The 15356-nt window shown below is 43.0% G+C and overlaps 1 protein-coding gene across 5 annotated transcripts in view; it reads left to right on the top strand.

Annotated features, from left to right (window-relative positions):
• Positions 1 to 3092: 3092 nt before the first annotated feature.
• The window catches only part of LOC129763545 (baculoviral IAP repeat-containing protein 6), a 33365-nt gene continuing 21101 nt past the window's right edge, over positions 3093 to 15356 (top strand). For 3 of the 5 annotated variants that reach the window (XM_055762736.1, XM_055762735.1, XM_055762734.1), the window contains exons 1-8: positions 3093 to 3349; positions 3857 to 4185; positions 4255 to 7054; positions 10239 to 10465; positions 10530 to 10751; positions 11010 to 11210; positions 11487 to 11907; positions 11973 to 15311. In XM_055762736.1, coding sequence (XP_055618711.1) covers positions 4008 to 4185; positions 4255 to 7054; positions 10239 to 10465; positions 10530 to 10751; positions 11010 to 11210; positions 11487 to 11907; positions 11973 to 15311 — 7388 coding nt within the window. In that variant the 5' untranslated portion in view covers positions 3093 to 3349; positions 3857 to 4007. The remainder of the gene's footprint in view (positions 3350 to 3856; positions 4186 to 4254; positions 7055 to 10238; positions 10466 to 10529; positions 10752 to 11009; positions 11211 to 11486; positions 11908 to 11972; positions 15312 to 15356) is intronic. The other 2 variants (XM_055762738.1, XM_055762737.1) reach the window with 1 other exon arrangement.

Raw genomic sequence — 15356 nt, 5'->3', positions numbered from 1 at the left:
AGAAGGCGAAAGAATACAGCTGTCACAGAGTTGCAGAACGAGCGCGGAGAACAAATTGAATGTACTAACGAAATTGAGCAGCACATGTTTCGATATTTCGTGAACCTGTATGCGGTAGAAGAGACGTGTCAGGCTACAGAAGAAGATATTCGATGCGAGAGAGCGATACTCAGTGTGACGACGCTAATGCTGCACTGATGGATGAAATCACCATCAGTGGAATCGAACACGTCGCAGAAAAGGAAATCACCGGGCACCGATGGGCTACCGGTAGAGTTTTACCAGCGAACGTACGATGTTATATACCGAGAACTCTTCTTCGTAGTCAACGAAGCGGTGAGAGATGAGCTGCCCTTGGGATTCACTGATGGCACCATCGTGCTAATAAAAAAAGGTGGTGATGGAACTAGGATTGGGCGATCCTGGATCGATATTTGGAAGATCGATCTTTTCCTCTCCGATTTCCGATTTTTTTGATCGATTCTTCGTATTCCAAAAAAAATCGCGAAAATCAATCTTTTTTTTCTTTTTGATCGAACTAAAACTATTGTAAACTTGTTTTTTCAGTGAACATTGTTTTAATCTCACTACTACCATGATTTTGACTGAATGCCAGACGTATGGTACGGTATTTTATGGGATTATTGTCAGCGGAATTCTGGATGAATATCTAATAATAATTTTCAATTGAAAATTCCATGACGGTACAAGTTAAATGCCCTGGAAAATACAATATTCTGGGCTTTTAAGTTTAGTTTGTGTCCTTCATGCTGAAATTCAAAATAAATGTGTATCATGTTTGAATAGAAAAGTGAAATGTTTATTCATTGTTTAATGGAAAGACAACACTCATATAGAATAAGTAAATGAATTAGAAAAAAGGCATTCGATTCTGGAAAGATCGATTCAGCAAAGATCGATTCTCTGGGAACGGTTTAATCTGAGAATCGATCCCTACACCTTTTTTTTCTTATTCATTTTATTTATTTCATTTTTATCAGTTACAATTCATTACCTGTGCTTTGGATTAGCATTTTTGTTTGCTAAAACGAGTAGAAAACCTTAACTTCACTTAACCTACCTTAACCTAATCTAAACCTAAGGTTAGCAATACCGATTACCCGCGCCAACTCGGGGTTGTTATTAACGTTTAGAGAATCGATCCGTCAAGATCGATCTTTTTCTAAAGATCGCCCAATCCTAAATGAGACAGCAAAATCATACCGTCCGATAAGCCTGCTCAACGTTGACTACAAAATTCGACATGGAACATGCGTTCGATTGGGTATCTCACGAATTCCTGTTTCGTACCATACGCGCTATGGGTATAAATCAGAGATTCGTTAGCAAGCTTTCGAGAGTAAAAAACGCCCCTTCGTCAAGGCTTCTGATGAATGGACGACTGTCACATCCGATCCCCATCGAACGAACCGTACGCCAGGGCGACCCACTGCCAATGACTCTCTTCGTAATCTATCTGAATCCACTTCTCACACACTTAGAAGGTATATGTGCAGGTGATCTGTGTGTGGCATACGCTGATGATGTGACAGTGATTGCTACCGAAAATTGCTATTGCTATCGGCCAAAAACAGTGGCTAACGACGTCGGCGAGCCGCTAACAGCATTTGTACCATGACGCGACGCGTCGTTATGCGCGTACATATGAAAACAAACATTTCCAAAATGAACTTGTCGATGCGTCATGACGCACGTCGCATTTGCCTCGTTATACCAGCCCCATGTTTTTGGTGTCATCATCTCGGGAACAAAACAGCTGAGATGTATGCGGTTTCGATCCCTAGTGACAGCTTTACCAGCTGAAATGCAGACACTTTTAAAGTTTTGATCTCAGGGGGTGATGGCACCATACGAGTACAGAGGGAGAGATAGGCGGTAACAGGACCCAACTATACGAAACAAATAAAAAAATGAACAAATGTAGGCAAAATAAACGTCCAAGAGAATCGCCAGGTGTATGGCACGATTATCGCTATCTCACTCTACCTAACGTCATCGCATCTCATCTCTCACTATCTCTCTGCATCATCTCACTATCTCTCTGCTGTAAAAGTTCATCATCGACATCACGATATGTCAGATGGTGGTAAATTGGTAATTCGCGATGGTGTCGACGTCTGGTGGCGACATCAAATTAGGGCCATAATTTGTGTCCCAAACTCGTTAGTGTAATCTCTATCAGATTAGAAGACACGAAGCCGGTTTTTAAATTTTAAAATTTGAATGTAAATTTTCACGTCATGTTATTTAATTACTTGAAACACATATTCCTGACTTTCATTCAACCATATGGCTATACAATTCGAACATTGTTACTGAATTTTTTCATTATAATATAAAGTTGTCTTCATAAACAATTTTCGTATGAGACTTTTTCCCCGCCTGCAAACGATGATGTTTTTAGTTTCAATAGAATATTAATTTGATATGGAAAAGCTAATTTTCATTCATAATTTTAATTTTGAAAACGTTCATTCCGACTGAAAATCAACTATTTGTTAACGCTCCCCTAAACTAGTAAACGAAGCACAATGCCCCCAACGCGGATCGCTGTTCTGAAGAAAACAAATACTTTTGATGTTTTAGATGTTGGCACCAAGGCGCCTAGAAGTATATACTAAGGTGGGCCAACTTGCTAAAACCACTCTTCAGCCATATTGGAAGTCTACTGTGTTTTGTTTGTAAACAAAACACAATACGCTATTGCCGAAGCTCGCTCGTGATCAGTCTGTCTCTTTCACGCTACAAGCAAATAATTCCCCTTCTGCTTTCTTCCGTGCTGGTTTCATATACCGCTCCCCTAACCAACTTAGTGACGAAACGGCCTCACCTAGTACCATAGACCCGTCTTGGTTGGCACCAAAAACATGGCTGGTGTCATACAGCTGAGAATCGCATAGCGATTTCAGCGAAATGACCCACCAGTAGCCTCTAAACACCATGGGTAGACCGTACTCCACAAATTGTCAGATGGTCAGCCGCGTTCATCTATCTCTTTCCGTCCGCAGTCCTGTCACATGTAGCTGTTCGTTTCACTCCTCAGACAAAAGCAGATGATGGCAGTGCCAAAATTGCGATAGTACAATACGACACACGCAACACACATACAGGAGATATTCGTCCGAGACTAGAAGAAGGAAAAAGGTTGATTTTTTCACGCGTAAAATTGTTTGTGTTAAAGGAACAAAAAGGAGTGGAAACCCGTCAAAAACTGTGCTCGGAAAAGTGGTCCATCTTCGGAATCCACTTACAGTTGACTGAAGCCGCGGCCAGCTGGTCTTTTTTGGTCGGATGTCCCCAAAAGTGCACTGCTAGCAGGAAAAAATGTGTAAGTTTTTTTTTCTTTTCACACGGTCGGTCATCGCAGTCTGTCTTTTTTTTCATTTCTCATCACAAGGTTGCCAGAAGTTGCGTATGTTTTTTGTTTTGCAGATGTTTATCTGTGGATTGTTCGTGATTTTGATAATATTTAACAATTTCAACTGTTACAACATGTTTCTATTTTTTTTTTCTAATCGGCGATTCATTGCTGGGTAAATGGTTTATAGCGAGAATCTAAAAAATCTGCGAATATGTTTCTGGCAGCCTTGTGTGACACATACTTGATGGTTGGATCGTTTTTGACATAAATAACAGTTCGTATCTTTACACAAAATTGGAAAAAATTGTTTAAATGGATGATGTGAAAACTGCTGATTCCGTGATGCTCATATTGTCGTCTGGAAAAAGCACTGCAATTTCACAATACTAATGATTCACCATGTACCCTCTTCTCCAACTACATTTGTTTTTCTTTTTTCATGTTACAAAAATACATCACGATCTACGCAACCAGGAAGCGAACTCATCCGAAAAATAGTTTTTTCATTGACTCGAGGAAGTAAACATATCTGGTGCTAGCGGGGGAGAGTTTGTAATAGTGACAAAAGCGGAAGAACAAAAGGGTGTGTGTAATAGTTGTGTGAGAGTGATTTTGGAAGGTTGCGATGGCCAACAGCGACGACCAATGGCTGAAAGAGGATGGTTATTTGAACGTCGATACCGAATCGGTCCGCATTGTGTATCATCCGTTCCTGAACGTGATCCTCGTGTTCGCGCGGTCGGGAGAGATCAAAGTGCTAGATGTCAACTCCGGAATAATCCTTCAGAGCTATCGGATTTCGGGTAAGTGAGGGCGTGAAGTTTATTGATTGGCATGACTGAGTTAGTTGAGCTATACATTTCGATTTCCAGAAGACCTCCCGGCCAATTGCCGCTACCTACCCGACCAGGATAAGATATTGTTCTGGAATGGGCGCAACATTTCGATGCGTGGTGATTACAATGGGGTTCTTCTACTGGACACCATTCTACAGGCACCCATCGGCCAGGCTGACGATAACATTCGAATAGAACTTCTTCTCTCGGAGGCCGTCCTTTTCCTTCAATGTCTCCAAAATCTAGAGCAGCACGGTTTGGAGAATACTGCTGATGTAACAAACGAACTGACGCTTAAAATTGGTGAAGCACAGCAGCATGCAAAGCGGGGTATAAAAGCGCAAAAGTGGGAAACAATCTGCTTGGAACTGCCACATTCTTCGGTGCGGATGGTCGCCGGCGGAATGGTCATGCAATTGAAGCGGCTGGATAGACATATCCCTGCGTTGTCGATTGCATCCGCCATCAACGAGCGGCTAACGGACCTACTGGAAGGGGCTCGTGTAACGGAACCTTCAGCACTGAACCGATTCCATATGTTTTCCGAAGCAACCAGAAGACATACCTTCGAAGGATGGCCCCACATGGACTATAAGTGGGTGCTACCGGATCAAATGGCTCAAGCCGGTTTCTACCACTTTCCGGGGGACAATGGAAACGACGATCGAGCCATGTGTTTCACATGTAATGTGTGTTTGGTTTGTTGGGAGAAAACCGATGAGCCCTGGAGTGAGCATGAACGTCATTCGCCTGAATGCCCATTCGTGAAGGGTGAATTCACCCAGAATGTTCCACTGTCGGTAACGTACGCCACGAGTCCGGCGGTTTCCACCGACGGATTTAGCATTATTTCCACTGGTGATCGGGGCAATGTCTTCTGCACGGGTAACGCCTCTGCGGATGTCACCGTGTGGAATATCGAGCGACAGTTGAAGAAAGTTTACGATTTTAAGGTGAAACTACATCCGGACATTCTAACCACAACCACCATTAGCTCCGATGCAACGGTGAACGGGATCGAGCTAACAGCACTTGCCACATATTACGTGAAACCAGCAGGAGCAACCAGCAAACCGAAAGCCACTCTTTCTTTGAAGCCAAAAATGCTCGGAACCAAGATTATCTGTGGAATACGAGTCAACAGCACAGAACCAGAGGTAGATCCAGACGAAACCGAGACAACGCTACTCTTGATTGTGTACAACATAGAGGACATCTGCAACTCAGACGAAAACCTGGCAAACCAAGGCGGCATCAAGCAAACAACTGTAACGAATGCGTCCGGTGGGAGCAGCATCCCACCGGCGAAGAAATCCTCACTGAGCACTATCTATGAGAAGTACGAAGATGATTTCATCAAGTTTCTTTCGCAGAGCAAAGATTCGGAAATTTTATCAATCGATAAGTTAATGCATATTGATGCTCTGAAGAAGGATGAAGCATTGCTGAGCCAGCAGTTTGGTGCCAAACTAGACGATACGCTGAGCAAACTCATTGAGGCTTCCGCGACGTCGGACAAACTGGCGGTTGAGGATTTCCCGTTGGTGGCTAAGCCATTGCCGATGAATTTAGGCCACGCAACAGTGAAGGGTCCAACCAGCTTGGTTTTCTCACCGTTGGATTGCAGCGGCGGAAACTCGACCGGTCAGATTTTGCCCATTAAGAAATTGCTGCCGGGAAGTTTGAGTGGTAATAGCATCGGAAGCACTACGGGTGCAACTCTTGCCAGCAGCAGTAACGTGACCACCACCCTGTCCACGGCTACAAGTTTCGTTTCGTCCAGCTGTGACATCAGTTGTATTCCTCTGCAGTACATCGAGATTCCTCCGATGTGCACCGAGTCGTATGATAACTACCATATTGCGGATGTCATTCCTTCAAGCGACAACAAGCACCTGCTTGTGGTGCTACGGCTCAAGCAAAAGGAAAATAAAGAAAACAAATCAAGCAGGCAGGATGAAAAGAAGAAGGACGAAAAAACGGACAATGGAATGGATGTGCAAGAGGAAGAAATACCCGAGGAGATTGAGGAGGAAGATGAGTGGAGAACGATTCTTTACTTGTACTATCTGAACGAGGAAGGTTTGATAAAGACTAATGATCCACTTGTGAAATGGCTGACAGATGAGGAGAGTCCGAACGAGATTGTGATGATGCCGAAATGTGACGGCAACGCACTGTGTTTCGGAGGCCCCGAAACGGAGCATGGTATTTTCGTTATGACATGTGAGGATGGCAAGCTCAGGATTGTCTCGATGAAAACGTTAAACATCATATCCGAAGCGAGCGTGAAAGATGATAACTTTGTTTCGGCGATATACTGCAAGAGTTTGGAGAGGCTGTGCGGTTGCACAGCCAAGGGCTGCCTACATTTCTACTCTTTCTACGATTTGGACGCCGATTCAAGCGATGAGCGGGATGACGACGTAAATGTGATCATAAGTAATAACAAACTCGTCGCGGGGAGTGACCGAATCCCGAACAGCTCATCGGAAGCGTCTGCATCGTCTACCGCTACGAATATGTTGAAATTTGAGGCTACTCCGTCAACGTCATCCTCTCCCGCACAGGCTCCAATAATTACTGCTGGAGGCGCGAATTCTTCTGGGGATACATGTGATCTGTTGTTGGCGTACAAACCGGAGCTATCCGTCAATACGCTGAAAGTGCTGTACTCACTGACGTTGTTCAATGAAATGCTAACGCCGTACTCAGCCGAAGTTCCAGGTTGTTGGAGCGAGCTTGAGCAGGCTCAGAAGCAGCGGAGACATCCGCAGCATCTACGGCCGGGAGATGATACACACCTAACCAAGACATGGAGACTGCACAATGATGCGTGAGTACAAGTTGATCTGTTTTTTTATAATCAACATGGTAATGAGTTTCACTGTTACTTGGTGTAACATTTTTGATTATCTCTACCATAAATCAATCATTTTCAATCGTTTGGATAGCTTTTTAGATTAATTTCGACTACCTTGAAAATCCTTGAAAATCAGGGAATTCAAACAGTGTCAGGGAATTTCGTCATCAATCTGGAAAAAATGAAATTCTGCCAATTAAAATTTTGATTATTGCCGCAATTAGAAAGTCAATGATACCAAAAAAGTAGTATTTGACTAGTTTGACTCTCTGTAGGGTTTTCAGTATATTTTTGTTGCTTTTGTCCGTAGGTGAACATAGTCCTTCGGAAGCGCAAAAGTAGACGGCTTTTACTTTCGCGCTGTTTTTACTGGCATTTGGCATCAGTATCTGCAGTTCAGCGTCAACCAATTCCATCCCTTTTCTTCCTCGAAAACTATTGATAAATTCATGCTTGAAAATTATACTATCAAAGCTGAGATCCTGTGGTACCTGGAAACAGTTATGGTTGACTTGGTTGTATTGGAAAGAATGTTTCATGACAGTCAGAAAGCTGAGAAGGCGTGATAAAATGAGCTTCATGATGCTGTTTGGCACGATAAAACTTTGTAAGCTTTCGTTGGTTTCGACGAGTCTTTGAATAAGACTACAAAGAGGCTACAGTTGGATCTGAATGTCAGATTTTAAAATAAATAAGAGAAGGATTTGGTAAATAGTTCCATGACGTCAATGTTCTTGCCAAGAACACTTCTTGGGATGTTCTCAAGCATCAGATATATACTCAGCATTTGAAGAAGGCTTGGGAATACTATATTTGAACAAACTTCTTCTTATGTCGATGGGCGGTATAATCGTGAATTGATCATACTACGCGAGCTGCTACTGGTCTTTCAAAATGGAGATGAAAAACTCTTAAATTTGGGTAGCTTCGGATAGCATATTTGACACGGCTCATCGAAGGATAGATGGATTCCAAAAAACTCGCCAAAATTTTATGACGGACAAATCTTGGAATTTCCTCTGAGATGCGAAGCACTGGTTAAAGTCTATAAAGCATTAATGTATCCTTGATCTTTCCATTATTGATTCCGATAAAAAACTGGAGGGAAGACGATTCGAGAAGCTTTTGACTATTAACAATTTTGATACTTGACGGATTTTGGACGCATCAGTGGAGTCCCAGCAATACTGAAGCAATACTTCTAACAACATAAACAAGTTTGCTCTCTATGATCCGAAAAATGAACGACTGGATCATTTTTGGAAAGGATAGGTTTAAGTTTGGATAGGATAGGAATTTTGGCATATGAATCGAAGTTAAAAAAACGACTACGGGAAGCAGAAGAAAAATCTCTGGAGATAAAACGAAGAATATTTTGAAAAAAGCACAGAAGTGAGCCAAAAGATTATAAGATAGAGTGTTGGTTTTCCACCAACGGGACTGAAGGGGTTGATTCCGGGATTATAATGCTCCAAAGAATAAAACACAGGAACTTGGTGTAGTTCAATAGAGATTATAATATACCTATGAAATATAATTTTACTTAATCTATAAGTTATAACATAATACAATATTTGTGGTTTTCATACATAATGTTGTGTTTCGATAATGTTTGTGATTATGATAAAATGTTGTGATTGTATTGTTCTTATTGTTTGTTTCCAATCTATTCACTATTTTCACTTACGTTTAGTCTCCTAAGTGTTTTTTAAATTCCTTGTATATGTTTAATCCTGTTTTGTGGAGAAACAGTTTAGGCTAATAAATTCTTATAAATAAATTCAACCATACCTCGATATTTAAAGTTCTTATGTGTAATTCTTGTGTGTGATTGAAATTTATGTGTTTTAGATTCACCGGTGACTTTCTTGGGATCAAATGGTAGCACTACAATGGTTGTTTTATTTACCTTCTCTATTGCTCTCTACTCTACTTGTGTTCGTATGTGTTGTCCAAGGTTGTTGTATGATGGGTGCGCGTTTGCAACCAGGGGCTGCTAACAATAGAGCGTTTTGTTAAAATTGTAACAGTTTCATGAAATTGATCCGAAACAAAATAAAAATGTCTCATTTTGTACAAGTATTTAAGACTCCTTCAAGATAGCTTCGAACTGTATTAGTAAAACCACTTTTGAAAATCTTTTACGACACTTCTTAGTCGTCTTTGAACTCAATTAAAAATAATAAACGATTCATTTTTTTTGAAAATATCGACAGACGTTTTTAATTGTTTAAACTAACTAAATGTTTTAGAAACTACAGCTAAAGTGCCATTAGGGATTTTGATTACTAGTCTATATTTGGAATTTTTCTGAATAATTACTGGAAAATCAGGGAATATCAGGGAATTTTTTTTTCGGATTTTGAGTCGACACCCTGGAAATGCAGAAACGGGTGATTGGTAAATGGTCAATCAACAGAAGAATGTGCAGATTGAGGTACAAGGCCACTTCTTCAATATCAGCATTGTCAACACCCACAGTTCCCATCTAGGTAGCATCTATGAGGGAAAAGAATTCCACGATACGATCACAAGATATGACATCAAAATCGTCTTCGGTGATATAAACGCTTAGATCAGCCAAGAGAAGAAGTTCAGACTGGTGATTGGAGAGTTCGACGTCCATCTGTTATTCAGACCCAACGCAAATGGACAAAGAGACTGATCAACTTCGCTGCCTCCAAGAACATGGTCATACGATACATCTTCCACACCATGATCTAACGGGTGTTCAATAAAAATGGGAATATTTTTAATAACTTTCTGTAAAAAAATAAATAGCGTAAATTTTATTCTCACCGAGAGAATTGCTCTCTGGGCCCCCTAGAAAGGGATTGCTTGTTTCTTTTCGCTTGGATGCTGTCAGTTCGATCTAGAGGCGTGCAATCTAGCTCATCATGATGAACAGCTCAGATCAGCTCAGCTCGTCTCAAAGAGCTGTTCTTTATGAGCTCTGTTGTCAATGTCGACCTCTGGTGGCAACTTTCAATTTGGGTCTCAGACTCGATAGTGTAATTTTTATCAGATTAGAAGACATGTAGCCAGTTTTAAAATGTTAAAATTTAAATGAAATTTTTCACACCATGTTAATGAATTACTTGAAACACGTATTCCTTATCCGTTTCATCACTAATGATTATATAATTCTTCTCCACAGCACCAACTGGGATGAACATCTCATTGAGCTGAACCTTCCGAAATGCACTTCTCTAGGTCACATTGATTTCAAGTTTTCGCTATACCAGCCATGCAGCAATCCACCGGCGATTCAAGTCACCCTGCTGAAGCAAAAATCTATCGGACTATGCTCACGGCGCAAAACGCAATCCATCAATCGTGTGGATGAATCCATCAATTTTAACATTGGTTCCAGCGATGGGAAAAGTAGGTTTCATCAGGTGACTATCCTCAAATCCATACTCTAACGCAAAAGAATTCGCTCTTTTAGATTCGATTGAAAATCCCGTTCTCAGCGAGGAGTACCTGCAGGCAAGAAACGCTGAAATTCTCGTTGGACCGATTGAGCTGGCATCGTGTATGGATTTGAGCGAACAAGCTGGCTCGGTTACACTGGCCAGTCCGAAGTTACTGAAATCGAAAGGTCGCAACTATCTGTTGCACATCAAAACGATGACCGATCTTTCCAAAGACGGGCAAGCTAAAACAAGAGGTAAGATTAGTCATTTTGAAGATTTGCTCCACACTAACAACCAGCACATAATGGATTTGGCGCTTTACATACACTGTCCTCTGTCGCCATTAACGTTCCACATATTCATGCCCCATCATCCAGCGCTAAATCATTGTAATCCCTTGTTATGGCACTGGTTCATTATCCCACATAGCCGGATTGCTGTTTCCTGATCGATAGAATAACTTGTTTATCCTTTGTTTATAATCTCTGTATGCTCGGCTCGATCGTCGCTAGTTCCAGTGCGTAAGAAGGGCATAACCAGCATCCTGCTAACATCATTCGCAAATATCTCGCAACAAAATCACGGTACAGCTTCGAACCCCGCAGCCGCAGCAGCAGGTGCGGCGGGTGCAGGTGCTTCGGGTAAGGATGGCGTCAGCTTTTTCCCCGATTCCGCCAGCCACAATAAGCCACGCAAAAATGACTTTTACATAGGTAATAATTACTTTGTTCTGTTCGATGGATATCAACATTACTATCAGTTGGTATTCAACTTCCGTTTCATACGTTACCCAACGATGTTGGTAGGTCCGTACTGTTTCCGCTCGCTAACCCTCTTTCATCATTCTGATGATGTATTTCCTCTTCTCATAAATCATTATTTCTAATTCTCTAATTCCAACATTTAAATGTTACATTTTTGTTTTGATAACCGGTTTTTTTTCACCTACCTATTAACAAATCTATTGTGTTTTTTCACCACCCTAACAGGCTGCGACTGGTTGAACGAGATCTCGATCACGGTGCGTTCCACACGACAGGTGTACAAGATCGAAAACGAACGGACCCAACGTTTGGCCATGCTAGAGTCCAACCTGCTGCTGGAAAACCTCCTCAAGCTGCTATATAGCGATGATGAAACTATTCAGGCGCAACACAATTTGATCTTCGATGTGCTCATGTGGATTGTTTCAATTCGGATGATGCGATATCGCTACCCGAGAAATCCGTTTGCGAAAAAGAATCTGCCAGCGGGGCTTAAAGATGTGGCATCCGGTGACATCAATGTCCAGCAGTCGGAGTGTATTCAGATAATCAAACGTCATCTGGTGGAGGTGATTCGGAATTGTATCGTGCTGGGCAATCGAAGTATTGCCCACAAGTGTGTTAAGTTTGTTACCGTTGCACTGGAGTGAGTAGCCGGATTTGTGATTGCGCTTGACATAGGTACATTTTATATGTTTTTACTCTTTTCAGGGGAGCCCAAAATATGACCGACAAGGACATGTGTAACTCGTTCGAGAAAACGCTCAAGCAGGCAATCATCAGCTGTTTGCCGGAGATTGTCAACTGCAAGCATGCAGGGGCACTGCGTTGGTTCACACTGTTCATATCGGGTACCTCGACGTGCGATTCGCACGGTCCCATCTCGGAAAAGTGTATCTCTCTGCTGAAAGATGTCGCAAACGAGATGAAGAAACGAAGCAATCCATACACTGCGCTATTGCGGACCCGTTTCGGGCTGTACGGATCACCGTTCGAGTCGGAAATCTTCGACTCCCAGCCGTTGACGTCCAAGAACACCAATGTAACGTACACATGTTCGATTACCAAGACCACGGGCACCGGCGCCAATAATCAGTCGACTGATTTGCGCTCCGTCTGTGTCGCCGATGGATCTGAACTGAAGTTTCTCCCCCTGCAGCTGAGACGCAAAGGAATCGGGAATCACTTCAAGGGTCTGCTCGAGGTGGAACCGCTGCACTATGTGTGTAGTTCCACGTCGGATGCGACCCGACTGGAGAACATCGACGCTAACAACATCCAAGCAACGAACATTATCGATGATTTCCTGATGGAGAATAGCACACAGAATAATATCGAAACCGTTCAGAACCATATTAAACAGGAGGAAAAGGAAAATCTAGATGATGACATGATGAACAATGTGAAAAACATTCTGGTGGACAAGATCTTTTACTCGGCACTGAAGAAACATAAAATGAAGGACGATTTTAACGAGGCAAAGGCAACCACGGAAGAAATCGATTCCCAGAACGTAAACTTTGACATCGAAACCTGGGGACCCTCGAACGAACCGAGGATTGTGTTCGGCGGTGGAAATGGAAATGATCCGACGATAATTGACGACAACTCGCAAGCGTCGATGTCTTTGAACAACAAAATTCAGGAATTTTTCGAGGATAACAATGCGGACGAGAATGCTAACGGATTGCCGTGGCATAAACTGTTGAGCACTCCGCCGAAGCAGACGATTGTGGTGGAGAGGATGCATTCGGGAGCGATGCGCTACATAACGCTCGATTTCGGAGCACCTATTATGTTGACTGATTTGATCATTCCAGTGTGTTCGGATTTAGCTTCGCTATTCATTGACATATGGTGCTTCGAGGAGGAAGCCGACAGTGTGCGTTTGGTGGTTTCGCAAGATATAGGAACGCGAACGTTGGTGCTGAGTGATCTTCAGCCGCCACCAATTTGTCGCTATCTGAAGATAACCATCACCGGAAGGTACGGCATGTCGGCAACGCGATGCAGAATTCCCATGGGTTCGTTCTATGGTCACATCGTGATTTTAGACCGCGAAGGATATGCCGATCCCGTCATGAAATATTTGAAAAATAAGAAAAGTAATCTTACGGCACAGATGAAAATCCTGAAGGCACTCTACGAAGATGTCCACTGTCGGTATTGCTTGTCCAGCAGTAAACTGATGGATCTACTCCAACCCCTGATAAACAGCGAGTCTTCGAATATTGCCCACATGCAGGCATTCCTGAATCGGATAAAGGAGAACAGCAACGAGCAAGCTGGACCGAGCCATTTGGGTGGTGGATCCTATCAGGACAACCAAAAAGTTTACGCTGTATACGAAGAGTGCATGGCATTCCAGCATCAGTTGAACGTTATCCAACGAGTGATTAATCGCATCAAAGGACCAATTCCTTCGGCGAGCCTTCCGAAACCACTCAAGCCGGGAGCGGATCTTTCGTCAATCTACACCGACAAGCTGCGCGTCCTGAGCGAATGTCTCATAGAAACGCTTCTCCATCTCATCACAACCTATGGCGTGCAGAACGTGGCAAACATTTATCCTTACTTCGATCTGGAAACTTGCAATCTTCTATTTGACACGCTGGCCATCAATGGGGACACCCACGTGCAACTGGCGACATGCTCGATGCTGGTGCGAATATGCTGCTTCCAGCCGTGGTGGGGAGAATTTCTCGCGGAAAAGTTCCTCAAACTGTTCTCGTCCCAAAATAGTTGCATCTTTCCCCAGGATCGGGTCTTCTTTCTGTTGACCTATCTCGGTCGGAAGAGCATCTCAATGGGAAGTTGCCGTGCCAACGTAATCGATGCAATTTTGAAGAGTCTAGCTACTCTGTTGGCCCCGCTGTCGCAGAATAGTGCTAGTGGATTGAACATCTGGTGCAATACGGATCTGAATCTGCTGGGATGGATATTGCTTTTTCTGTCCGTTTGTCTAGACGATGGAATCATGGATGGGAAGAAGGACCAGAGCAACTTGCGATGGGATTTTATGTCCGGTGAGACGGATATGGTGAAGGCGCGACTGAATATTGGTAACGGTGGCTTGAGAACGCTTACGAGAACTTTCAAGAAACGATACCTCCAGAGTAAGCATTACAGTTCCAGTGGGAACAGCAACGCAGTGGCGGAGAAAATGTACATGATGAATTCGGATGCCCTGCAGGGAACCGCTAGCAAGCTGGAGATGGCCCTCAAGCAGCATGAAAATCAGCTGAAGAAGCTACAGAACAGTGTGAAACAATCGTTCGGTGATTACTTCAATGAGATCAATAAGGTCAAAGCGACACGGCTGTCGAACGGGGATGGGATCCAGAAGGGTTCGGCATCCGGCAGTGGAAGTGCCAGCGGGAGTAATTCCAAAGATAACAGTTCGGACGGAAGCGCTAACGACAACGAGACGGCTTTCGATAAGGGTTTAAAAACGTTAAAAATAGGAAATATCATAGTGGTGATTCGTGGGCTGATCGGTCTTATTTTGAGTATGGATTTTACCTGTAATATGGACTTGTTTTTGATCACTTGTAAGATCATCGCTCGGCTGGTGTTAGCCTGCAGACCCGTTGTGCAGCTGTCGAAGATTATCACCACCAATCAGTTGCTGCAGTTGGTTCGAATTGCGGTTTGGGAAAATCAACAGCAACCATGGGCTGTCCACGCTATAACATGTCTGCTTCAAGACGTGCTAGAAGCGGATAAGAATTACAAGGACGAAGAGAACGACTCTGGTAACTCTTCCGGAGACGAGGCTACGGCCTCCTCGGAATCTTCATCATCCATTCGTCCACCGGCACCCCTCGATACCGCATTCAAACCAGTAATGCAAAGTATGCAGGTCACAAAGGATATTAGCTACGCGGACGCTGTCAAGAATCAGCTGCCCTCTCTGATGGAATGTGATGACGCCGATATGGAAGACATTCTCATTCTGGACGATATGCTGGAACGAGAAAAACGGATATTCAAGAAAGACACCAATGCGAATAATTCGAGTGGAAAGAATGGGCTCACATTTTTGTACAAGTATGTCCGAGCTGTTTGCATTTTGATTATTACTTATTTCTTGTA

The sequence above is a fragment of the Toxorhynchites rutilus genome, chromosome 1, assembly GCF_029784135.1.
Source record: "Toxorhynchites rutilus septentrionalis strain SRP chromosome 1, ASM2978413v1, whole genome shotgun sequence".
Lineage (NCBI taxonomy): Eukaryota > Metazoa > Arthropoda > Insecta > Diptera > Culicidae > Toxorhynchites > Toxorhynchites rutilus.
Note: the sequence above shows the minus strand (reverse complement) of the source record. Positions and strands in the feature narration are given on the sequence as shown.